Source organism: Lupinus angustifolius, chromosome LG02 (genome assembly GCF_001865875.1).
Source record: "Lupinus angustifolius cultivar Tanjil chromosome LG02, LupAngTanjil_v1.0, whole genome shotgun sequence".
Lineage (NCBI taxonomy): Eukaryota > Viridiplantae > Streptophyta > Magnoliopsida > Fabales > Fabaceae > Lupinus > Lupinus angustifolius.
This window is the reverse complement of record NC_032010.1, coordinates 22298181-22323991: the sequence shown is the minus strand read 5'-3', so window position 1 is coordinate 22323991 and position 25811 is coordinate 22298181. Positions and strand designations below refer to the sequence as shown.

At 34.1% G+C, this 25811-nt stretch overlaps 1 protein-coding gene and 1 long non-coding RNA gene across 6 annotated transcripts; one reads left to right on the top strand and one right to left on the bottom strand.

The window, feature by feature from the left end:
• On the bottom strand, positions 2134-24380 carry LOC109339948 (pumilio homolog 1-like). 5 transcript variants are annotated; one of them, XM_019577531.1, is made up of 10 exons: positions 23624-24380; positions 21166-21342; positions 18357-19828; positions 18128-18269; positions 17855-17962; positions 17003-17215; positions 16778-16888; positions 16229-16423; positions 15885-16059; positions 2134-2542 (listed from the first exon to the last, which is right to left on the bottom strand). In XM_019577531.1, the coding sequence occupies exons 1-10, from the start codon at positions 23999-24001 to the stop codon at positions 2493-2495; spliced, it is 3021 nt and encodes a 1006-aa protein (XP_019433076.1). In that variant the 5' UTR covers positions 24002-24380; the 3' UTR covers positions 2134-2492. The 5 variants fall into 5 exon arrangements, with proteins under 5 accessions (XP_019433076.1, XP_019433067.1, XP_019433053.1 ...); XM_019577522.1 differs by lacking the exons at positions 15885-16059; positions 16229-16423; positions 16778-16888; ... (3 more) ...; positions 18357-19828; positions 21166-21342 and adding exons at positions 3041-3215; positions 3774-3968; positions 4478-4588; ... (3 more) ...; positions 5954-6519; positions 6556-7473 and having other exon boundaries at positions 23447-24374; XM_019577527.1 differs by lacking the exon at positions 2134-2542 and adding an exon at positions 15040-15116.
• Positions 19078-22112, top strand: LOC109339981. The gene is made up of 2 exons (XR_002106733.1): positions 19078-19149; positions 21431-22112. It is a non-coding gene; the product is annotated as an uncharacterized LOC109339981 (long non-coding RNA).

The following is a 25811-nucleotide window of genomic DNA, read 5'->3' as shown; positions in this document are numbered from 1 at the left end:
TTATTTTTAAAACTAAAAAATAAGATGTTAAGATCAAAATACGATGAAATATTTTATTCACATATACTATTTTAGGTAATATATGTTTTGTTTTTTTGTTCTTAAATAATGATATGAATAAGTATTTTGTAATAAAAAGATTATTGTTTTGATCATTCATAATTGTTTTTCGTAAAAGATATATATTAATACACTAAATATGTGTGATTGGGGCATGTCAATTTATATTTGCTAAAAAACTAATTTTATTTTTAAGGTTATTTCCTTATAAAGGCATTTAATCTTCACTGAATTATGCCATTAAGTCATGTATTTATGATTTACATAAATAATTAATATGTATAACTAAATCTTATTTAAATTATGAGAATTTAAAGATACATATATGGTTGAATGACCAGATTTGTATACAAAACTCTGTTACATAATCTGTACTGTTTTCACAACGCCCCAATTAAGGAATAAAAATGGGGTGGTTGTTGTAGTTGGTAGTGGTGGTGAATAAAGGAAAATAAGAAACTTGTAGGAAATTTTGAATGTTACATTGTGATTTTATCCACACACAGAATAAAAATGAAAGACGTTAGTTTTGAGTTGTTTCCTTTTCTTTTTCTACTTTCCATGTTCCAATATCTTTCTCCCATTTTCACTTACTCCTTCTTAATACCCAGTTTTGGTGTAAGATATTGAACTTCGACGGCACCGCTTCGTCGGTGGTTGGTGCCTTGCCTTCGATGGTTGGATTCGTGACGGCAGGAAAGAGATGAGAAAGGATAAGAAGTATGATAAGGGGAGGGAGGGTTTCTGATAGGGATGGGGAAAATAGCATATAATAAATGGGGTGAGCATCACTCGGCCTACCCGTTTACTCGTACGGTCTGAATAGGATCAGGTCTAGGACTGGGTTTGGGTTCAAAAATTAGACCCGGTCAATATTTAGGACCATGTAGGGACCAAATATGACCCGTTCGGATCCATCATTTGGTCACTTACTTATTATGTTTGTACGTGTCTCCATTCAAATGTATGCAGAGCAATGACAGTTTTTCGGGTCCGGGTTTAAAAAAATGATCCGACCAACATTTAGGGTTGAGTAAGGACAAGCATTAACCCGTCCCAACCCACCTTATACTCACCCCTTATAGTTACTATCTCAAAATTACTTAATTGATTTTGTATAGGCAAATATTAGTAGATAATATTTCACTATTTCATAATATTTGATATTTGAACATTCGAACTCCTTATCATTTAATTTCTTAAGTTCTTTACCCATACCACTTGATTATCTTATGACTCTCCTTACCCGGAACGGTTATCATGGACGTGATAATAGATTATGGATTGGTATAACGTTTTATGATATTTATGGTTAGTTTGGTTCAGTTTTTAGGTAAAAAAATCAATCGATCCTAACACATTTAATTTGTGATTCAATTTGATCACTCAAATCAAAGTAAATCACATTCACAAATAGGCTACAAAGGGATTTATAAGTTCGATATATTTACACTCATAGAAACACGAATTGGGTGATGAAGATTCCTCCAACCAGATATAGGGACTTGATCTTATTTGATTATACAGATATATATTTATCTAGAAATGTTTTAGGGCAATTCTCTTGGGATTTTCTTCCCCTCCTAATAACAAAAATAAAATGTAACCATCAAAGTATATCATTCCTACAAAAACAACTCTAGAAAAAGGACTGACTCTGGCATTTTACATATTTATATCATCCAACTTTGAACTCATTAAAAATATATAAATGGTACTAGAATTGAGTAATTGGCCAAGAACACAATCATACCATTGTTAAAAAGAAACATTTATTAAAGAAAACAACCTTGCCAATGAGTAATGAAAATACTATTCAACTCAAACAGAATAACTCTAGAAAATGCACTAGTTACCAGAATAACTCTAGCCAAAAGTGAACTATAGTGATACCACTCATGGCAAAATAATCAAAACTATGCATAGATATTACATGTGACAGATTCAGAAAACTTTAAAGGAGGGGGTAAATATATATGTACAACATTTTGTAAAGGTGGTTTTTTTATGAAGGGGACTAGGTAGCTCAACAGAAAATAATAGCATCATGGCAGAAAAAGATTAAGATATTGTAAAAAGTAAATCCTCATTCATAAAAACATTTATGGATCCCAAATACAAGGACTCTCATAAAACTAGTAAAATTTATACAGTCAACATATCCCTTTACAACTTTAAAACTAGCTCAAGATAATATATATCTGCAGCATGAGAATCAGGTCATCATTTACCACCTGAGACTCAGCATCATCAGCCTCAGCTAAGCTTAATAGTTTTGAAGTACAACTAACAATTTATTACTTCCAATAAAAAAGCTAATGTTTACATTAATACATACAAGGCCACTATTAGTGCCAAATATTAAATGGAAAAAGAGTAGGCTCTTGTATTATTATATCCGGAGTTAGTTAGCTGTACATAACCTTCATTTTCTAAACCATCTGTGCAGCCGGATTTAGAGTAAGAAAACTGATTCTCCTCTCTGTATACCATCAAATACAAATTTGTCAGTAACATACACAGAATGAAGCATTTAAGAAATAATATTTCAGCAATGCACAAAATGTCGATAGTTTCCATTTCGTGTCTAGTCCACCGAGCTATGCTTGTGTCGTTAATCTTTATGAGTCCACTCATGAAGAATTAAAAGTGAAAATCATTCATCTTGTATGATTGTCATGATGCAAATTATTGTAAGACTAATAAATCATCCTACTTCATGATGCTAGATGATTAAATAAAAAGTTGATACAACAAAATTGTTATATGCACACATGCAAGTTTTGTAAATAATGTCAAGTGAGATCAAAGATGAATTTCAAGGAATATATCCGTCGAATCAAAAAAGAACACCCAACAGTTTTAGAGGGAGATGAGAATGAGCAAGCGAATTTCATGAATACAAGATAAACCTATGAGAAATAGTAAAAATAGATATATGAGCCAAAATGAAAAACAAAATTTATGAGATTGAAAGTACCTCCAGCAGCAACCAATTTCTCAACACGTGCAACAATGTGCTTCCCATAGGTGTACTTCTTCAAGGCATTCAAGTGAATCTTTATCCGATTAAGGATTAGCTCAAGTTGCTGGTCATCACATGTTTCCAGTACTTTCTGTACAACATAGTTCGCAAACTGATCCTTCATCAGAACCTAAAACCAACAAAAATACAAGCAAGATATAAGAAAAGCAGAAATAATGAAAACTGCCAAAATATCAAGTGAGAATAAAGCAAGAATGCCTGTATCAAAATTAAACAATTTGTTTTTGGAAATAAGAGCTTACTATGCCAGTTCCCTTTAAAAAAAGTATTTATTCTTGTGGTAAAACCGTGAGGTATCTGTATACCCGCGAGACTAATCCCCGCTCGGGCATGGAGTTGACGTTGGCAAACAGTGACCCCTCAAACAGCAAGAAATTTTCCTTGGAGATTCGGGGGTCTAGCTATGAAGTAACTAAGCTTGTATGAGAAAGTCTTGCATAAGGCAGAGAATACAAAAGGGAGCTAGGTGCCTCATAGATCATGCACTAAACATGCATACATATAGGTGCTCATAAATCATGCACAAACCAGGATAAATAGAAGTTTATGTAACTCGGATAAAATGTACTTTCGGTGGGAGACAAGAAAAGATGGCTGCAAGGAACATAACAAAAATATAAAATGCCTTTAGTTGTCCAGTGATAGGGATCATAGATCATGGACAAACCTGTAGGGGCTCTTTTTCATCGGTGGAAGCAAGCATCTCATCCACAAGGGCTTGACGCTCTGTAGGTGTACCAAAAGATAGACACTTTTCAATAACATTAGAGGCAAACTTCTGCTGGCTCATCTGCACTATTTGCCCAGTTAATTCATTTATTATAGCCGTACGTTCATGTGGCTTGCCATGCTCCAGCACATGCTGAAATTTTAAACATCAATAAAAGGTTAAAGAACAGATGAGCTAAAGCTAAAGATGCAATAAAAATTTCATCCAATAAAATTGTGTTGTTCGAAACAAATTATGAATCAACTCCAGAGAAGCAAACAAATATCCGAATAGCCCAAACTAAGGCTTAAAAAAGTAAGAAAAACATAGGAAGTACCAGTGGTTAAACTTAAAAAGAAAATCAACAGACGGGTGCATTTGGCATACATACCCATTTTATATAATATTAAGAAAATCACAAATTCAATTGGAGCCACCAGACTTCCAGTATTTCGTTGTCAAACTTCCTCCACTCACAATGTGGACAAGGTGTTACTATCATTTAGTTATTACCTAAAGGGGTTTCATAATTGATTAAATGGTTTGCATACTCTATTGATTTATCGTACCAGTTGGCTAAAATCGTTTGTGGTAATGTTTTGGCACAAGAACATGTGACAGATGAGAACATGTAGAAAAACCAAAATATAGGTACAACAAACCTGTACAACATAATTCCCATACTGATCTTGTGCTAACATGCGAACAGACTGCAATATCTGATCCATCATAATCTGCTGTGTTTTGGGATCATGGCAGTACTCCAAGACTCTCTGCTCATTCAAACTAAACTAGTTTAGAATTATAATGCTTTATATCTCAAGCTATCAATCTAGACAAATGTGTTTTAAACTTTAAACAAATAAGAAAAAGCTGCATTTGTGACCTGTATAACACGGCAACCATATGGATGAGTTGACAATGTCACAACTTGGTCAAAAAACGTTGAAAAAATAAAATGGATCGCATCTTCAGGCACGCATTCAATACATTTCTGGATGACATGGTTCCCGTTTTGATCACGTACACAACGCATAATATGACCATCCAACTCCGCAACCATTTTAGTCTGCTGTTCCAGGGTAACAACTTCTATAGCCTAGATAATTTAAAAGGGAAAAACAAGATGAACAACTGTTAAATTTAGCATTAACCAAGAACAATCACAGGAGCAGTTATAATTAATGGCAAAAATATCATTCTCAAAACATATAATGAATAATTGTAAGCAAATAAAATCTCAATACCTATTTATCTCACTTGATAGTTCAGCCCATCAATAACATTGTTAGGCACTAAAGCTAAAAGACTTGGGTTGCTCTCAAACACACCAACCCCACCCAAATAGGTAAAAAGTGCAATGTTACAAAAACAAATACCTAACAATTTACACCAAATACGGGATAAGGTAGCTGATTGAGAATATTTCAACCAGGCGTCTTGACAACTCTTCAAAAGTGATAACTCTCAATCACAAGAGTTGTAGAAGGGCAGTTCTAGTAACGATATATTGAATGTTGAGGTCACGTATTCATGTCCTTCACATGGACATAACATTTAAAAGTGGCAACAAATTTTGACATAACAAACTGCAATGCATCATATAATTATGGTAATAATCGTAAGGCAGATAAATTGATCAACAGACCTTCTGGATAACTCGACAACCATACATTTGAAGACTTAGAGTCAGCACATTGCCTGTAAGCTGGTCAGCCAATTCTCTTATTTGTGCTTCTGTTCCATGCTCAAAAAACTAAACATGAATCACAATAAGTTAGGCACATACAGAAGAAACTTGAAAGCAGTTTACTTTTTATGAGAATACCAGTTGCAAAAACATACTATGCATGTTCAACGAGCAAATCAAAGTGGCACTATGATAATACAAACAAAAGAACAAAATTACCTTCTGAATCACATAATTACCAAAGACATCAGTCATTAGAGAAAGGGCATGTGACATTATTTCATGAAAAACCATGTTTATCTCATCCATCGAGGCTGTCTCAAGTTTCTGCTGAATAAAACGGCTTCCATATTGGTCAGCACTGTTTAAGAAAGAATATTAAAACATGAGTTAGCTAAACATTCAAAGTCTCAAGAAGCAAAACATAGTATGAAGCAGCAATATGCACCTAAACTCAACAACATGACCAGCAATTTCTGATAGCTCAAAATACTTGGTTTTATTGTTTTTGAATTCATCCAGCAAGGAGGATGCAAAGTTCTCATCCAAGCTACTGACTGCGTCTGAGTGCCAAGCTCCCATGAAACCCCCAGCGACATTCCTCATCCCAGTTAAATGCATATTTCGTTCAGTTTGGCTCATAGGACTACCTGGTCCATAGAGGGAGTTTGGGAAATGGGAACCGGCTACTGGGCTTCCTGGATATGCCATGCCCAGACCATATGATGGGTTTCGATAAGAATTATGATTCAAGCTAGCTGCCTTAGCAAGGTATGGAACACCGCCACTGTGTAATTTTTGAGAGGCGATTAAAGACTCTACACCACCTCTTTGGAGGCCGGCTAAATCTGTAAAATAATTATTTGTGTATCCCCTATTTGTTGCTGATTCATTGAGTGCTGCAATCTGTGTGGCAACAAATTCATCTGATCTCAGATAATGAGGATACAAGGGGTCCATCAAGGGCAGCTGATTAGTGCTACTAGCAGCATGATTTCCCGATCTGCTTAAATTCTGTAACTCTGATACAGCCAACAAAGGTCCTAAAGCTGCACCTCTTCCCAAGGCTCTAGAGTCCAAGGCATTCATCCTTAGTGCAGCAGCAGCAGCAGCATTGTCAAAGAAAGGAGGCACATTGCCACTCCCAATCTGGCTCGCCATCAAGGACGGTGATGAGGGATTAACAGCATACCCACTCAAGCCATAGTTAGGGTATGAGTTACTCATATCATCAAAGTTCTGATAGTGAGCAGGTGAATCACCTCTGCTAGTAGGAGTTGGTGTAGAAGGTCCATTAAAGTACGAGTTAATAGAAATTCCACCAGCTTTACGAGGATCTAACTGTTCGTTTGCATACATTGAAGAGTTATTCAGATCCAATCCAAAACCGCCGCTTTTACTCACTTCCAAATGGTATTGGTTATCAGAATGACTCTGAAAAGACAAAGAGTCAAGCTTGGTCGAATATGAGTGCTTGTTAAAATCATGATTATAATCCACTTCAGTGTGCCTTGATGACTGGTGATGCTTCTCACCATCTACTGTGTCAGTTGCGGACAGATTTATGCCAGCTAAAGCAGATACCAGATCTGTAGGCTCATTTAAACCAGATGATATAGTGTTAAGTGAGCTTTGACCAACAGAAGTTCTTTTATCTGCAGAGCTGGACCTTCCATCCCCAATGGGTGGAAGGCAAGGACTAGCAGCTCTCGGTAGAAGTTGAGGGTCAGGGGTGGTACTCCTTGACAAGGACGCTCCTAAAGCCGAAGCATAAGTTTGAGAAGCCATACCAACATGATTTTTGGAAGCAGATATGCCTTGGTTGTTTCCACCAGACTGCAATGCATCCAATTCTTGTCCAAGAAATGCAAAATGAGTTTCGGACTCTTCAGGTATGTCATCAAACACATTACGGCTAGGTGGACGATGAGGTTGCTTTGAGGCAAATGCTGCATTGTTTATCTCATCCTGCATGGACAAAGAAAATAGAAGAAACAATGTAGCTTAGGAAATATGAGAGCTTGAAAACCAATGTTTAGCACATAATTTGTTAAGACTCAAAAAGTTCTGCTCGTGATCACTATAAATATAATAACAGCAATTTATTGCTCAAATAAATAGTGAAGAATTATATTATTTTGATACATACAGAAATTTCATTAGATAAGAAGGGAATAGTACAAGAGAACAAGTGAAGAAGAAAGTTCAAACTCATTGAAGCTAATGTGAACACATCCTCAATATTTATCCGCAAATTCTTTGAATCAATCACCAATTAGAAAAAATGGGAAGTAGTCAGACTCAGACGTATGGAAATTTGAAAATACTACAGAGTAACAGGGCTTACAAAGCGCAATAAAATATGTGCATAGACAAGTCAACAGCACCATCTGAGACATATACTAATAAAAAAACAGAAAATAAAAGGAATGGCCATTCCCGATTAATCAATCTATTATCTATGAAAACCGTTGCTACCAAACTATGTCGCAGCTTTCATGGAGAATACCTGAACACCACTTAAGAAGAGTGAATGTATCAGTTATTGATTTCTTTCCATCTTATGAGGACCAAATCACTCACATGCTTCCATACCTCACAGCAGTCTTAGAACCAATATCCAGAAAGCACAGACATGACACAGGATTAAAAAAAGATGCAAAACAGTCACATGAATATGGTAAATTTAAAATAATAAAAATAGGACATAACGGATATGATACTAAATATAAAGTCCACTAAAGCAACTTGGTAGAGTGAGTGACTAATTGCTTTCCATCTTTTGAGGACAAAGTCTCTCATATACTTCCATGCCTGACATTGAACACACAACCAGTATCTAAGACACTTGGATATGGCACGAGATACAGACAAGAAGGAAGACAGACAAATGATTGTCATAAGTTTAGAAAATGAATATGAAAGCACAAATCTTAAACTGAGAGAGATAATCGATGTTTTAAAAACCAGTATTAGTCAATGTAGACACAATAAAATACTATCACCTATCTAGTTATAATATTCCATTTGTATTAGTATCTAAGCCTATTCCAAAACAATGCAATTAGAAGTATCCATAAGTGTCCGAGCTCCCATGATCGGCATCAATTATCAGAAAGAACTCAATTCATAAATTTAAATATGAAATAAATTAAAACACATAGACAAAGAACTCTGATAGTCCAATTAGATACAGGAAGATAAAGAATTTAATGAACAAATTAAAACAAAAACACAGAAATGCAAAATCTAATTAGATACCACAAGATAAAGTATTAATAAAACAAATTAAAACACACAAAGAGAATCCAATTAAATACAGCAAGATAAAGAATTGGCCATGGCTGTCACCTGAAATACACCAGCAAAGCTACTCTGCCTACTCCCAAGTCCCAATGCTGGCGGCAACCCAATTAAGCCGTCGCCGTTTCCATCCCACTCCACTGCACTTTTCCTCTCAGGCTGCACAGAGAACATTGATCTTTCTTCACCACTCACTCTCCTCATATCCCCAATCCCACCAACCATTGGACCCCTCAACCGCTGTTGCGCGAACCGCCAGTCCTCCTTTGACAACAATGGTGGCGGCAGCCGCGGATTCAGATTTGCACCATTGGAATAGTAATAACTGGCATATCCTGGATCAGCCCGAATATCCTCCTCACTCCCCAAATAACCCCTTCCTCCTCCTAAACCCATCCCTGCCGCAACCGGAGAATCAAACAACCCTCCCACCGCTGTCAATGAACCTTCCACAGTGGGTGGCGCCGACCCACTTCTCAGCTTGCTAAGTTCCCTCTCCCTCTCGATCAAAACCCCCAAATCCTCACCATATTCATGGTTTCCCAGCATCGATCGAGTCGCTACATCGGACATCATGTTTCTGTAACTACCACTCGCCATTAGATACAACAAAACTTTACTTCACTCGTGAAAAATTACACAAAGATTGAAACTTTAAGCACAGAACCAACTGAAAATATCTCAACTATCAACAGTTCTGAACGAAAACTACAAAAATATTATTAATATTAAGAATCAATTGCACTGTGTTGAGCTTGAAATCAAAGCCTTAAGTGAAAAAAGGTGGATTTTTATTGATGGGTATGGAGATAGAAATCTTGGGTCGCAATCAGAATGATGATCAGTGTTCAAAGTAAAGAAGAAAAGGGACGTGGAGTATCGACGATGTGTTTGTTTTGGTCCATATTATGAGAGAAACAGAAACAGTGAGAGACTGCAAGTGCTACTAAGATGATGGGGTATGATAAGTACGAGTACTTCACTTATATTACATTCACCACTTAGGGTTTTAAACCTTTTATGTTTTAATTCTTTGTAATATTGTGCTGAATTGTAAGAGTGTGGCGTGTTGTGTTAGGGTGAAAACGTCTACATTTATAGGTATCATGAGATCTATTTCATAATTAAAAGATCTTATAATGGTTCTATCAAAAGTTTTGTACAATATCTATGGTATACATAATTTGATTAGCAGTAATTACAATATTTTGTATTTTGATCATTTAACAAACTTAATCTAGTAAGTTAATGTTGATTATCCTATTACAAAGAGGCATTTTATATGTATAATAATAAATCTCTAAATAAATCTTTATGATTTTGTCCTTAAATATTAATAATAGAATAAATTTAATATAACATATATAAGAATGATACATTTGTTTCTTAAGTAAAGAGAAACAAAATATGATTAGGAATTAATGTATTATGTAGAAAGTTATCATGGATCCTATTATAAGCTTCAATAAGGAAAGTATGTCAAATATAGGTTAATTCAATTCTTTCAATTAAAAAAGGAAGCCAAGAAAAATCACAGGTCACATTTTGTCAATAAACTTAGTTTGTGATTAAGCTTTATGTCATGGTGTATTTGAAATGATATTTTTTTTAGTATTACCAAAAGTATCTTCAACTTTTTTGGTAAATAAGTAATTATCTTTTCGGGGTTTGTGGATGCTCTTCCCAATAGTTGTCACTCCTGAGAATCAAACTTTCGATTTAAGAATTTAGTGGAATCTTATATCATTAGACCAACAATGATAAAAAATGGCATCTTAATGCAAATTATCTTGTACATCAATATCATTATGGCCCACCTGGCAACAACAAAAATTGTGATTGTCAATAATGGTAACACCCAATCACCCATCAACAACAGCATAGTGATGGGGAAAATTATTTGGCGAAATATTTGTTGTGGGATAAGTGTTAAGTGGTGTTACATCAACATGTGTCCATACAGGATATGGGTTTGACATTTTCTCAAAAACTAAAATAAGAGTGAATTACATGGATGTATAATGTTGCTATATCAAGTATGGATACAGCATGAGAATACGATATTTTTAAAAATCTAAGATACTAATACACATATATATAATTATGTAGAGATTATCAAACCTATAGGCTAGGGATGAGAGGATGAGACCCAAATTAGAATGAAATATGAAAACGATAGCCCTTAATGACAGATCTTAACGTTGAAGTTGTAATAATTGAAGTATGAGTTGTTGAAGGGGTTAGTATCGAGTAAAGAACAAGATAAAGGACTTGCAAAGGAAGATGGAAGATTTAAGGTTGGAGATTAGAATTTGATAAAGGTGAGAAGGGTGACAATTGAAATTTAAGAAACACATGGCTATGACAATTAAAGAATGCATGCTAACAATGTTTGCCCTACAAACGCTGGCGTTATATGGCATAACATTTTGTACATCAATATCACTCAACCCCACAACCCCAATGGGAAAATTGTACCCAACATCACCATATCCATAGAGAATAACAATATTTCTCTAATTGAATTTTTGTTGTGTGGTAGTACATGCCAAATGCACTTGGATTTACATGATTCATATCTTTTAGGCGCCTAATACATGTCCTAGTGTCAAGTTATTTGATATTGCATAGTGACATGAAATCTTGAAATGGTCGATGTTGAAGTGGAAGTTTCGGTTGTTAAATTTTGAGTTGTTCATGGTTGGTGTTAATGAGTGGACAATAAAATCATGCATGGCTTTGTATGGGAGGATTAATGGAGGATTAAAGAGAAGAGATAAATCCTAATATAAAAATTGAGTTGATAAAAAGAAAATCTCATGTTTAGAAAAGGAGATAAATGAGGAGAAAGCTAAATGGAGAGAAAATCTCATGTTTAGAATAAGAGATAAATGAGGATGTTGGAAAATACGAAAATACCCTTACAACAAAAAGAATGGAAAAGTAATAATAAATGAGTTTTAAGGTTATATTTGTCATTTAAATTTATTTGATTCTCCTTACTCTCCACCCTTTCTTTCTTCTCAACCAAATGAGAAAAAAGTTTCTCCATAACTTCTCTCCTCTCAATTTCATTCTTCTCTTTCTCTACCCAACCAAAAAGGTTAGAGGAAAAAGTAATGTTAGTGTTAATAAAGTTTAATTAGGGAGGAGTTTGAGAAGGAAAAAAATTGAAAAACCTAAATTAGGTCAATAATTAAAGTTATAGTTTCTTAAATATATTTTTTTACTATATAAAGTTATAAACACAAGATTGTTTGTGATTTGTTGGTAAGGCACTCCAACTTATAAGTAGAGATTGACTTATAACCGTCACATTATGTTAATTTATGATACAAGTTAATATTGACTCAACATGGTTCATCCTAATTTTGGTCATTGTTATAAAATTTGGCTCTAGTTGGTCGGTCTGACCTCTTCAATCATGAATGAGATATCTAGTCGGTCTGAATCTCTCATCTAACTATATTTTCATCAAAATATGATTGACTTGGTTGCTTTAAGTCTAAATGATGACCCAAATAGTTGGATCAATTGGACCGGCCGAATTAATCAAAAAATATTTTTAAAAAACGAATGTCATTTTTACACAAAAATAATTAAAGCGTTTTAACTTATTTGCAATTACATTTGTCATTTTTTAGCTTATATTATACTAAAATTTGCATTTATTTAAACTTATTATATGCTTTTGTTATAATTGATGATATTTTTAACTTGTTTATGAGATCCATCAATGAAAGATGTTTTGCTAGTTTTCCGAAAATGTAAAAGTAAGTGTGAGAATGACAATCTAAAATTTGGAGTTGGGCTTTTCTTTTCTTTTAACTAGGATGTGTTGGTACATAGCATAGCTTTTTTGTTGGAACTTTCATTTGCTATAACATGGATGATGAAATTGTGTTATAAAAAAACTCAATGAGTATGAACTAATATTAATTTAGAAATTAACATTTAATCTTTTCTAAATATTCATATCCTCTAACAAAAGCTCATAAAGGAAATCTGGGTGCAAGTGAGAAGAATATATTTTTTAAATATAATGAAGTTAATAAAATAATATTTACTGTATTATGAGCAAATCCCATATAAATCATATAATCTATAATAATATATACGGTTCTAACTTGTTTAATTTTTAACTTGCTTGTCTATTTAGAACCATTAACTGTTTTATTGAAATTTAAATTTAATATTTTGAAAACTTACTATTTAATTTATAATTAGGATTTGGTTGAGCATAAATCTTCTAAGAATCTAACATGTTATTGTTTGATTATCTAATAATAAAAACTTTTCATGTCATACATTTCGTTCCTATGGAGTCGATATCATCAAATTCATATTTTTTTCATACTTCTTTATTAATTTAAAATTTTAGTTTTGTGAATTTGTTAATAATTACTCGGTAAAAAATTATATATCGTAAATATTTTTTACTAATTCAATTTTGGAAAGTATCTTTTGAGTAGAAAAATATTGTTATTTTACCCCACCAGTCTTCTAAGTTATGTTTATCAATTTTATTCCTAATAATTGTTTATATTATAATCAATTATTTTTTATATTTATCAAAATCTTAATTTATCTTATTCAATATTGATCAATCTAAGATATATATTTAGATATATATATATATATATATATATATATATATATAGAGAGAGAGAGATCATAGTAAATCTTAATGATAATGTTACTCATAAATAATAACAATCTCACTTCATTAATGTTTCTATCTTCTATCAACTCAGTATCTATGTTTTAAATTTTTTATCTACTATCCAAAATCCAAAATCATTTTATTTTACTTTTCCTCATAAAAATGCAATCGTGGTGGATTTTTTTTTCCAAATATGACGACTAAATAGTAAACGTGCACGGGCCAATAGGGTTAATAAGTTTAATTTTTTAAGATCAATAATACTGATTTTTTATGAGTCCATATATGTTTGGTATTATACTCCAAATATTTGTTAACATCGTTTTATGGATTCTAATAATTTTACACATTTTTTAACTTATCATTTCAGTCGAAATAAATTTATTTAAATTCAATTATTTTGAACACATTTACAAATTAGTTTTAAATATGAATGAATATTCATTTATTAAAGTATTGAATGTAGTTTTAATGTTTTTAACTTTTTATTTTATAATAATTTTAATATATTCATTAATGATTTTAAAAGTTCAACATAGTTCGTTGTTCAAAAAGATAATGATGTATTATTCATAATTTATTCTGGCGGTTATAAATAGTAAATAAATGAAAGTTATGAAAATCTTCCACTTCACTAGATGCTTATATAACCTACAAAATTTGAAACTGTACGAAGATACCAATCCAATATAATATCAGTGGAATGAAATTATTATTTGAGGTATGTATTTGATAGATTTATTTTTAAAATAATCATATTAGTTTTTATACATATATAATCATATGGTTTTGATGAGAATTCACTTGAATCTTAATATCTTAATGTACTTAAAGTCTTAAACTAATAATTAGATTAGTTGTTAATTTCTTATGCCATTTAAATGACATCGAAAAATTAAATAATACATTACTTTATAAATGTGTTACTTGAAGGTTACCATACTCCCCATCTTTTGTGAAACTGCATGGCAGTGACCAGTGTGGCTCTCTAGTTTTATGTCTTCTCTTAAAGGACGTAGTCGATAACGTTGTCTAGTCAACAATATCCCACAAACAGAGATAATGTTTTGAGGATTTTAAACAAATGACATCATAATTACAAAATAACAACCTTACTATTGTCCAAGTTTACCTCGGAAACAAAGGTTAACAGTGTTAAATTCTTCAAAAAAATTCTCACTTTAAATAATCCATCACACGCACAGTTTCATTTGTCAACTTAGTATATATTTACACACTTAAGCCTTATTACTATAAATCCTTGGTAGTACTATTATGAGGAGGACTTTGTTGCTCAACATAAAACAATAGCATCATATTAAAAAAAGATTAAGATATTGAAACAAGTAAATCCTCATCCATAAAAAAGATATGTGGGTCCCAAATACAAAGACTCTCATAATTCATAAAACTAGTAAAATTTATACAGTCAACATATCCCTTTACAACTAACAATTTATTAATTTGAATAAAAAAGCTAATGTTTACATTAATACAAACAAGGCCACTAGTAGTGCCAAATATTGAAAGAAAAAAGAGTAGGCACTTGTATTATTATCTGCATTTAGTTAGCTGTACATAACTACCTTCATTTCCTAAACCATTTGTGTAGCAGGATTCAGAGTAAGAAAACTGATTCTCCTCTCTGCATACCATCAAATACAAATTTTGTCATACAAAATGAAGCATTTAAGAAATAATACTTGAGCAATGCACAAAATGTCATGTCTAGTCCATCAATCTGTGCTTGTATTATTAATCTGAGTCCACTCGTAAAAGGTAGGTCGGTTAATGGGGTCTGAAGAAGGCAGATGTATGCAGCCTTATCCCCGCAAACGAATAGGTTGTTTTCAGGATTTTAATCTGTGACCTCATGGTCACTAAGCAACAACTTTACCATTGCGCCAAACTCATTGTCTTTAAAGAGAGGTGCAACAAGAGGACTTCCCAGGAGGTCACTCATCCTGGTGCTACTCTCATCCAAGCATACATAAATGTGGAGTACTTATGGGATACGGTGCATTAGTGCTGGTATGATCACAACGTGTATGAATGTCAACTCATGAAGAATTAAAAGTGAAAATTATTCAACTTGTATGATTTGATGCAAAGTATTGCAAGACTAATAAATCATCCAACTTCATGATGCTAGTTGATTAAATAAAACGTTGATACAAGCAAATTGTCAAATCTCATGGTTGAATGGAAAATAAACTTCCATATCGTAGATCCATATCATAGAGATTCGACAAAATTTTGTATTATCTATAAGAGAACACTAAATAGTTTTAGAATAGAGGGAGATGAGAATAAGCAACATGAATACAAGAGAAACCTATGAGACAATTGTAAAAATAGAGAAGTAAATACATGAGCGACAAATGAAAAGCGAAATTTATGCGATTGGAAGTACCTCCAGCAGCAACCAATTTCTCGACACGTGCAACAATGTGCTTCCCATAGGTATACTTCTTCAAGGCATTCAAGTGAATCTTTATCCGATTAAGGATTAGCTCAAGTTGCTGGTCATCACATGTTTCCAGTACTTTCTGTACAACATAGTTCGCAAACTGATCCTTCATCAGAACCTAAAACCAACAAAAATACAAGTAAGATATAAGAAAAGCAGAAATAATGAAAACTGCCAAAATGGCTCATCGGAGAGAAGAAAAGATGGCTGCAAGGAGCATAATGCAACACGACAAGAGCTAATGCCTTTAGTTGTCGAGTGATTGGGATCATAGATAATGGACAAACCTGTAGGGGCTCATTTTCATTAGTAGAAGCAAGCATTTCATCGACAAGGGCTTGACGCTCCGTAGGTGTTCCAAAAGATAGACATTTTTCTATAACATTAGAGGCAAACTTCTGCTGGCTCATCTGCACTATTTGCCCAGTTAATTCGTTTATTATAGCCGTACGTTCATGTGGCTTGCCATGCTCCAGCACATGCTGAAATTTTTAAAGATCGAAGATTAAAAAGAAGACAAGCTAAAGCTAAAGATGCAAAAAAAAATCATCCAACAAAACATCGTAGTTAGAAACAAATTATGAATCAACTCCAGAGAAGATTACAAGTATCTTAATATCCCAAACTAAGGCTTACAAAAGCGTGAATAACATAGGAAGTACCGGTGGTTAAACTTAAAAAAAGAAAATCAACACACAAGTGCATTTGGCATCCATGACTATTTTATGTAAATGTTTTTTTATAATTGATTAAATGTGAGAACATGTAGAAAATAAAATTACATGTTGCAACAAATGGGATAACAAGAAAAAAACCAAAATATCGGTACAACAAACCTGTACAACATAATTCCCATATTGATCTTGTGCTAGCATGCGAACAGACTGCAATATCTGATCCATCATAATCTGCTGTGTTTTGGGATCATGGCAGTACTCCAAGACTCTCTGCTCATTCAAACTATACTAGTTTAGAATTATAATGCTTTATATCTCAAGCTATCAATCTAGACAACATGTGTTTTAAACTTTAAACAAATAAGAAAAAGCTGCATTTGTGACCTGTATAACACGGCAACCATATGGATGAGTTGACAATGTCACAACTTGGTCAAAAAACGTTGAAACGATAAAATGGGTCGCATCTTCAGGAACACATTCAATACATTTCTGGATGACATGGTTCCCATTTTGATCACGCACACAACGCATAATATGACCATCCAGCTCTGCGACCATTTTAGTCTGCTGATCAAGGGCAACAACTTCTATAGCCTAGATAGTTTAGAGGGGGAAAACAAGATGAACAACTGTTAATTTCAGCATCAACCAAGATAAATCGCAGGAGCAGTTATCATTAACGGCACAATAATAAGTCAAAATATCATTCTCAAAACACATAATGAACTGTAAGTAAGCAAATAAAATCCTAATACATATTTATCTCACTTTAGGCTTCAGAGTTCAGACCATCAATAACATTGTTAGGTAATAAATCATTTTTCACATCAAGGCGATGAAAAGGTAAAGGACTTGGGTTGCTCTCAAAAGCCCCACCCCACCGCAATAGGTAAAATGTAAGATGTTTCAAAAGAATACCCGAAGATTTACACCAAATAAGGTATAAGGTAGCTAATCGTGATTATTTCAAAAGGGTGTCTTCACAACCTTTCAGATGTGATGACTCTCATTCACAAGAGAGCAGTACAAGGGCAGTTCTACTGACGATATACTGAATGTTGGGGCCACGTGTTCATGTCCTTCACATGAACAATAACAATTAAAAGTAGGAATAAATTTTGACATAGCAAACTGTAATGCATCACATGGAGCTGTAGAAGATGGTAAATCATAAAACAAGCAGGTCATATAATTATGATAATGATCGTAAGGCAGATAAGTTGATGAACAGACCTTCTGGATAACTCGACAGCCATACATTTGAAGACTCAGGGTCAGCACATTACCGGTAAGCTGGTCAGCCAATTCTCTTATTTGTACTTCTGTTCCATGCTCAAAAAACTAAACATGGATCACAATAAGTTAGGCACATATAGAAGAAACCTAAAGACATTTGCTTTTTATGAGAAACTTGCTACCCATTCAGACATACAAATTGCAAAAAAATACTATGCATGTTCAATGAGCAGACCTGAGGTGGCTCTGTGTAAATACAAACACAATTACCTTCTGAATCACATAATTACCAAAGACATCAGTCATTAGAGAAAGGGCGTGTGACATGATTTCATGGAAAACCATGTTTATCTCATCCGTTGAGGCTGTCTCAAGTTTCTGTTGAATAAAACGGCTTCCATATTGGTCAGCACTGTTTAAGAAAGAATATTAAAACATGAGTTAGCTGAATGTTCAGAGTCTCAAGAAGGAAAAGATAGGATGAAGCAGCAATATGCACCTGAACTCAACAACATGGCCAGCAATTTCTGATAGCTCAAAACACTTGGTTTTACTGTTTTTGAATTCATCCAGCAAGGAGGATGCAAAGTTCTCATCCAAGCCACTGACCGCGTCTGAGTGCCAAGCTCCCATGAAACCACCAGCGACATTTCTCATCCCAGATAAATGCATATTTCGTTCAGTTTGGCTCATAGGACTACCTGGTCCATAGAGGGAGTTTGGGAAACTGGAACCGGCTACTGGGCTTCCTGGATATGACATGCCCAGACCATATGATGGGTTTCGATAAGAATTATGGTTCAAGCTAGGTGACTTAGCAAGGTATGGAACACCACCAATGTGTGATTTTTGAGAGGCAATTAAAGACTCTAAATCACCTCTTTGGAGGCCAATTAAATTTGTAAATGAATTATTTGTGTATCCCCTATTTATTGCAGATTCATTTAGTGCTGCAATCTGTGTGACAGCAAATTCATCTGATCTCGAATATTGTGGATACAAAGGGTCCATCAAGGGGAGCTGATTAGTGCTACGAGCAGCATGATTTCCCAAAGCTGTACCTCTTCCCAAGGCTCTAGAGTCGAAGGCATTCATCCTTATTGCAGCAGCAGCAGCATTGTCAAATAAAGGAAGCACATTGCCACTCCCAATCTGGCTCGCCATCATGGATGGTGATGAAGGATTAACAGTGTAGCCACTCAAGCCATAGTTAGGGTATGAGTTACTCATATCATCAAAGTTCTGATAGTGAGCAGGTGAATCACCTCTGCTAGTAGGAGTTGGTGTAGAAGGTCCATTAAAGTACGAGTTAATAGAAATTCCACCAGCTTTACGAGGATCTAACTGTTCGTTTGCATACATTGAAGCGTTATTCAGATCCAATCCAAAACCACCACTTTTACTCACATTCAATTGGGATTGGTTAGCAGAATGACTCTGAAAAGAGAAAGAATCAAGCTTGTTCAGGTATGAGTGCTTGTTAACATCATGATTATAATCCACTTCAGTGTGCCTTGGTGACTGGTGATGTTTCTCACCATCAAATGTATCAGTTGCGGAAAGATTCATGCCAGATAAAGCAGATACCAGATCTGCAGTCTCATTTACACTAGATGATACAGTATTAAATGAGCTTTGACCATTGGAAGTTCTTTTATCTGCAGAGTTGGACCTCCCGTCGCCAATGGGCGGAAGGCAAGGACTAACAGCTCTCGGTAGAAGTTGAGAGTCAGGGGTGGTGCTCCTTGACAGGGATGCTCCTAAAGTAGAAGCATAAGTTTGAGAAGCTATACCAACAAGATTTTTGGAAGCAGGCATGCCCGTCTTGTTTCCCCCAGACTGCAGTGCATCCAATTCTTGTTCAAGAAAAGCAAAATGTGTTTCTGGTTCTTCAGGTATGTCATCAAATGCATTACGGCTAGGTGGGCGATGAGGTTGCTTCAAGGCAAATGCTGCATTGTTTATCTCATCCTGCATTACCAAAGAAAATAAAAGAAACAATAACTTAGGAAATATGAGAGACTGATAACCAATGTTAAGCACATAATTTATCAAAACTCATAAATTCGTCCGCGTGATTACTATAAATATCATAACAGCAATTTATTGCAAAAATAACTAGGGAAGAAGAGTTATTATTATTTTGATAAATAAAGAAATTTCATTAGATGAGAAGGGTGTCCAAGAGAACTAGTGAAAAAGAAATTTCAAACTCATTGAAGCTAATGTGAATGCATCCTTAATACTTATCAGCAAATTCTTTGAATCAAACACCAATTAGAAAAACGGAATGTAGTCAACAGCCATGAGGAAATTTTTTGAAAATACTAAAATGTAAGAGGGATTTCAAATCCCAATAAAACATGTGCATATACAAACCAATAGAATCATCTGACACAGATACTAATGAAAAAACAGAAAACAAAAGGAATGATCATCCCTCATTAAAATCAATCTATCATCTATAAACACTGTTGCACCAAACTATGTCTTAGCTTTCACGGAGAAACACGCATGCCACTAAAGCAGAGTGGATGTATCAGTTATTGATTGCTTTCCATCTTATGAGGACCAAATCACTCACACGCTTCCATACCTCACAGTAGTCTCAGAACCAATATCAAGAAAGCATGGAGATGATACATAATAAAGAAAGGCGCAAAAAGGACACATGAATATGTTAAATTTAAAAGCAACTTCGGTGAACAAGTGAGTAATTGCTTTCCATATTTTGAGGACAAAGTCGCTCACATACTTCCATGCTTGATATTGAACGCAGAACCAGTATCTAAAACACGGGGACACAACACGGGATACAGAAAAGACGCAAGACAGACACATTATTTTGAGAAATCTAAAAATCTATAGAACATAACGCCACGGTGGCAATACAAAAAAATTAATTATAAATCAATGTGGAAGCACAAATCTTAAATTAAAAGAGATAATCAATGTTTAAAAGTTATTATTAGTCAATGTAGACACAATAAAATATTATCACCTATCTAATTATAATATTTCCATTTGTATTAGTATCTAAGTAATAATTCCAATACAGTTAGAAGTATCCATAAGTGTAAGCACACCCATGTTCAGTATCAATTATCAGAAAGAACCCAATTCAAAATTTTAAATATGAAATAAATTAAGACACAAACACAGACACAGAGAAATAAAATTAAAACACAAACACAAAAGGCTCAAACTAGATAAAGTATTAATAGAACAAATTAAAACTTAAAACAACAAAGAGACGCAAAGAACTCAAATTAGATACAGCAAGATAAAGAATTGGCCATAACTGTCACCTGAAATACAGAAGCAAAGTTCTTCTGCCTACTCCCAAGTCCGGATGATGGCGGCAACCCGATAAAGCCGTCGCCATTTCCGCCCCACTCCACTGCACTCTTCCTCTCAGGCTGCACAGAGAACATTGATCTTTCTTCATCACCGCTCAGTCTCCTCCTATCCCCAATACCACCAACCTTTTGACCCCTCAACCGCTGCTGCGAAAACCGCCAGTCCTCCTTTGACAACAGTGGTTACCTCTGCTAGTAGGAGTTGTTAGAGAAGGTCCTCTATAGTATGAGTTAATAGAAATTCCACTAGCTTTACGAGGATCTAACTGTTCGTTTGCATACATTGAAGCGTTATTCAGATCCAATCCAAAACCACCACTTTTACTCACATTCAATTGGGATTGGTTAGCAGAATGACTCTGAAAAGAGAAAGAATCAAGCTTGTTCAGGTATGAGTGCTTGTTAACATCATGATTATAATCCACTTCAGTGTGCCTTGGTGACTGGTGATGTTTCTCACCATCAAATGTATCAGTTGCGGAAAGATTCATGCCAGATAAAGCAGATACCAGATCTGCAGTCTCATTTACACTAGATGATACAGTATTAAATGAGCTTTGACCATTGGAAGTTCTTTTATCTGCAGAGTTGGACCTCCCGTCGCCAATGGGCGGAAGGCAAGGACTAACAGCTCTCGGTAGAAGTTGAGAGTCAGGGGTGGTGCTCCTTGACAGGGATGCTCCTAAAGTAGAAGCATAAGTTTGAGAAGCTATACCAACAAGATTTTTGGAAGCAGGCATGCCCGTCTTGTTTCCCCCAGACTGCAGTGCATCCAATTCTTGTTCAAGAAAAGCAAAATGTGTTTCTGGTTCTTCAGGTATGTCATCAAATGCATTACGGCTAGGTGGGCGATGAGGTTGCTTCAAGGCAAATGCTGCATTGTTTATCTCATCCTGCATTACCAAAGAAAATAAAAGAAACAATAACTTAGGAAATATGAGAGACTGATAACCAATGTTAAGCACATAATTTATCAAAACTCATAAATTCGTCCGCGTGATTACTATAAATATCATAACAGCAATTTATTGCAAAAATAACTAGGGAAGAAGAGTTATTATTATTTTGATAAATAAAGAAATTTCATTAGATGAGAAGGGTGTCCAAGAGAACTAGTGAAAAAGAAATTTCAAACTCATTGAAGCTAATGTGAATGCATCCTTAATACTTATCAGCAAATTCTTTGAATCAAACACCAATTAGAAAAACGGAATGTAGTCAACAGCCATGAGGAAATTTTTTGAAAATACTAAAATGTAAGAGGGATTTCAAATCCCAATAAAACATGTGCATATACAAACCAATAGAATCATCTGACACAGATACTAATGAAAAAACAGAAAACAAAAGGAATGATCATCCCTCATTAAAATCAATCTATCATCTATAAACACTGTTGCACCAAACTATGTCTTAGCTTTCACGGAGAAACACGCATGCCACTAAAGCAGAGTGGATGTATCAGTTATTGATTGCTTTCCATCTTATGAGGACCAAATCACTCACACGCTTCCATACCTCACAGTAGTCTCAGAACCAATATCAAGAAAGCATGGAGATGATACATAATAAAGAAAGGCGCAAAAAGGACACATGAATATGTTAAATTTAAAAGCAACTTCGGTGAACAAGTGAGTAATTGCTTTCCATATTTTGAGGACAAAGTCGCTCACATACTTCCATGCTTGATATTGAACGCAGAACCAGTATCTAAAACACGGGGACACAACACGGGATACAGAAAAGACGCAAGACAGACACATTATTTTGAGAAATCTAAAAATCTATAGAACATAACGCCACGGTGGCAATACAAAAAAATTAATTATAAATCAATGTGGAAGCACAAATCTTAAATTAAAAGAGATAATCAATGTTTAAAAGTTATTATTAGTCAATGTAGACACAATAAAATATTATCACCTATCTAATTATAATATTTCCATTTGTATTAGTATCTAAGTAATAATTCCAATACAGTTAGAAGTATCCATAAGTGTAAGCACACCCATGTTCAGTATCAATTATCAGAAAGAACCCAATTCAAAATTTTAAATATGAAATAAATTAAGACACAAACACAGACACAGAGAAATAAAATTAAAACACAAACACAAAAGGCTCAAACTAGATAAAGTATTAATAGAACAAATTAAAACTTAAAACAACAAAGAGACGCAAAGAACTCAAATTAGATACAGCAAGATAAAGAATTGGCCATAACTGTCACCTGAAATACAGAAGCAAAGTTCTTCTGCCTACTCCCAAGTCCGGATGATGGCGGCAACCCGATAAAGCCGTCGCCATTTCCGCCCCACTCCACTGCACTCTTCCTCTCAGGCTGCACAGAGAACATTGATCTTTCTTCATCACCGCTCAGTCTCCTCCTATCCCCAATACCACCAACCTTTTGACCCCTCAACCGCTGCTGCGAAAACCGCCAGTCCTCCTTTGACAACAGTGGTGCTGGCAGCCGCGGATTCAGATTTGCACCATTGGAATAGTAATAATTAGCATATCCCGGATCAGCCCGAATATTTTCCTCACTCCCCAAATAACCCCTTCCTCCTCCCAAACCCATCCCGGCCGCAACGTGAGAATCAAACAACCCTCCCACCGCTGTCAATGAACCTTCTACGGTGGGTGGCGCCGACCCACTTCTCAACCTGCTCAGTTCTCTCTCCCTCTCGATCAGAAACCCCAATTCATCGCCGTACTCATGGTTCTTCAGTATGGATTGAATCGCCACATCAGACATAATGTTCTGGTAACTATCACTCACCATTAGATACACACAAAAAACTTCACTTCACGTGAAAATAACACAGCACAAGAAAATTCAATTTACACAAAGATTGAAACTTTGAGCACAGAACTTAATGAAAACTAAAAAAATTGTTTCTTTTGTTATGATTAATATTGGAACCACATGCACTAGTTGAACTTGAAATCAAAGCTTTAAGTGAAAAAAGATGGATTTTTATTGATGGGTATGGAGATAGAAATCTTGGGTCGCAATCAGAATGATGATCAGTGTTCAAAGTGAAGAAGAAAAGGGACGTGGAACATCGATGATGTGTTTGTTTTGGTCCATATTATGAGAGAAACAGAAACAGTGAGAGACGGCGAGTACGAAGATGATGGGGAGTGATAAGTACTAGTGTTTGGGTTATATAGACCGTTGGATTTCAGATTGACGGTTTAGATTGAGTGTTAGATTCTGTTATTATTACATTCACCTCTTAGGGTTTTAAACTTTAGTTTAAATTATTTTAATGTTGTGTTAAATTGTAACACTAAGTATATTAAGGTTATTTAGATAGATTATGGAGTAAAAAGTTTAATTCTTAATACCGATACTTATTTATAGAGTCAAAAACATATTTTAAAAATGATAAATATTTTACTTGTGACGAGTCTAACTCTTCTCGAGAAATAGATAATCCGGTATAAATTATAAGGGTAATGGGATATATAATTTATTTTATTGAAAATAAGTAAAAATTTGGACCTTTAAATTTTTATTTTTGACATATGTCATAATTATAACATGATAATATAATCTCTAAAAATGAAGAGGATCTAAATTCTATAATAATAGCTACATTTGATAATAACAAAAAAAATTGTAAGATTGTTGCATTGTGTGTTAGGGAGAAAAAATAATAACAGATTTCGTATTTAAATAGTTGAAAAAAACTTTTAATGCATTTTGCTATAATTATTGAAGGCTGGAATATCTAAAGTGAAATTGTGGTGTGGGTATAGGTTTACAGGAGATAACAGAAAATGATGTATATAATAAGAGGTTTTTACATTATTACTGTATTATCCATAATTCATTTTTAATTATTATTTATGTTTTTTTAAAATAATTCAAACAAAGGGGATAATGTACTAATTGTATATAAAATTTTACACTATTAATGTATAAATATTAAACTTTTTTTTATAGATGGCGTGTAAGAAGACTATTTCTTGCATAATTGGAATTCTTAACTTGCACCATGTACAACTTGAATTTCATAGAGAAATTCCTTTGTTTCTTTGTTGTTGGGAGATCCTCTGAGGTTAAGATAGATGCATAGTTTGGGCATAGTTACACAAATTTAGTGAATATTTGATATACAAGATATAATATAGATGTATTTCATATATATTTGTATTACGTCAGAGTAAATAATAAATAACAAATCAATAATGGATGATTTATTAGTGTAAAAAATACTTACACTGTCAATATATACATATTAAATATTGATGTAATAATTCATTATATCAAAAGTTTTGTCTAGTATCTATGGTTTACAAAATTTGATTGGCAATAATTGACAAGGTTGCTATTATATTTTGTATTTTAATTACATGGTATTAGATTTAATCATCTAACATTTCCAATGTTTTAATAATTTAATCAATTCAATTAATATTGATGAATCATTTTTACTTGCACTACCATCATCAATTTCATATTCATATTTTTCCATATCTTTTTTTGTTCCCGGTGGATTTCTTTTACAAAACCATGGCGATAGAAGATTAAACGTGCTCAAAGTGTTAATTATTTAATTTTTGAAAGATCAAATGCTATTTTT

Coding starts and splice junctions, on each gene's coding strand:
- LOC109339948 (XM_019577508.1), bottom strand. CDS start 24,001: ATGGTGAGTGATAGTTACCAGAACATTATGTCTGATGTGGCGATTCAA. Junction 4,589..4,701: donor ATGGTTGCCGTGTTATACAG/GTCACAAATGCA, acceptor TTGAATGAGCAG/AGAGTCTTGGAGTACTGCCA. Junction 2,543..3,040: donor GAAATTGGTTGCTGCTGGAG/GTACTTTCAATC, acceptor GATGGTATACAG/AGAGGAGAATCAGTTTTCTT.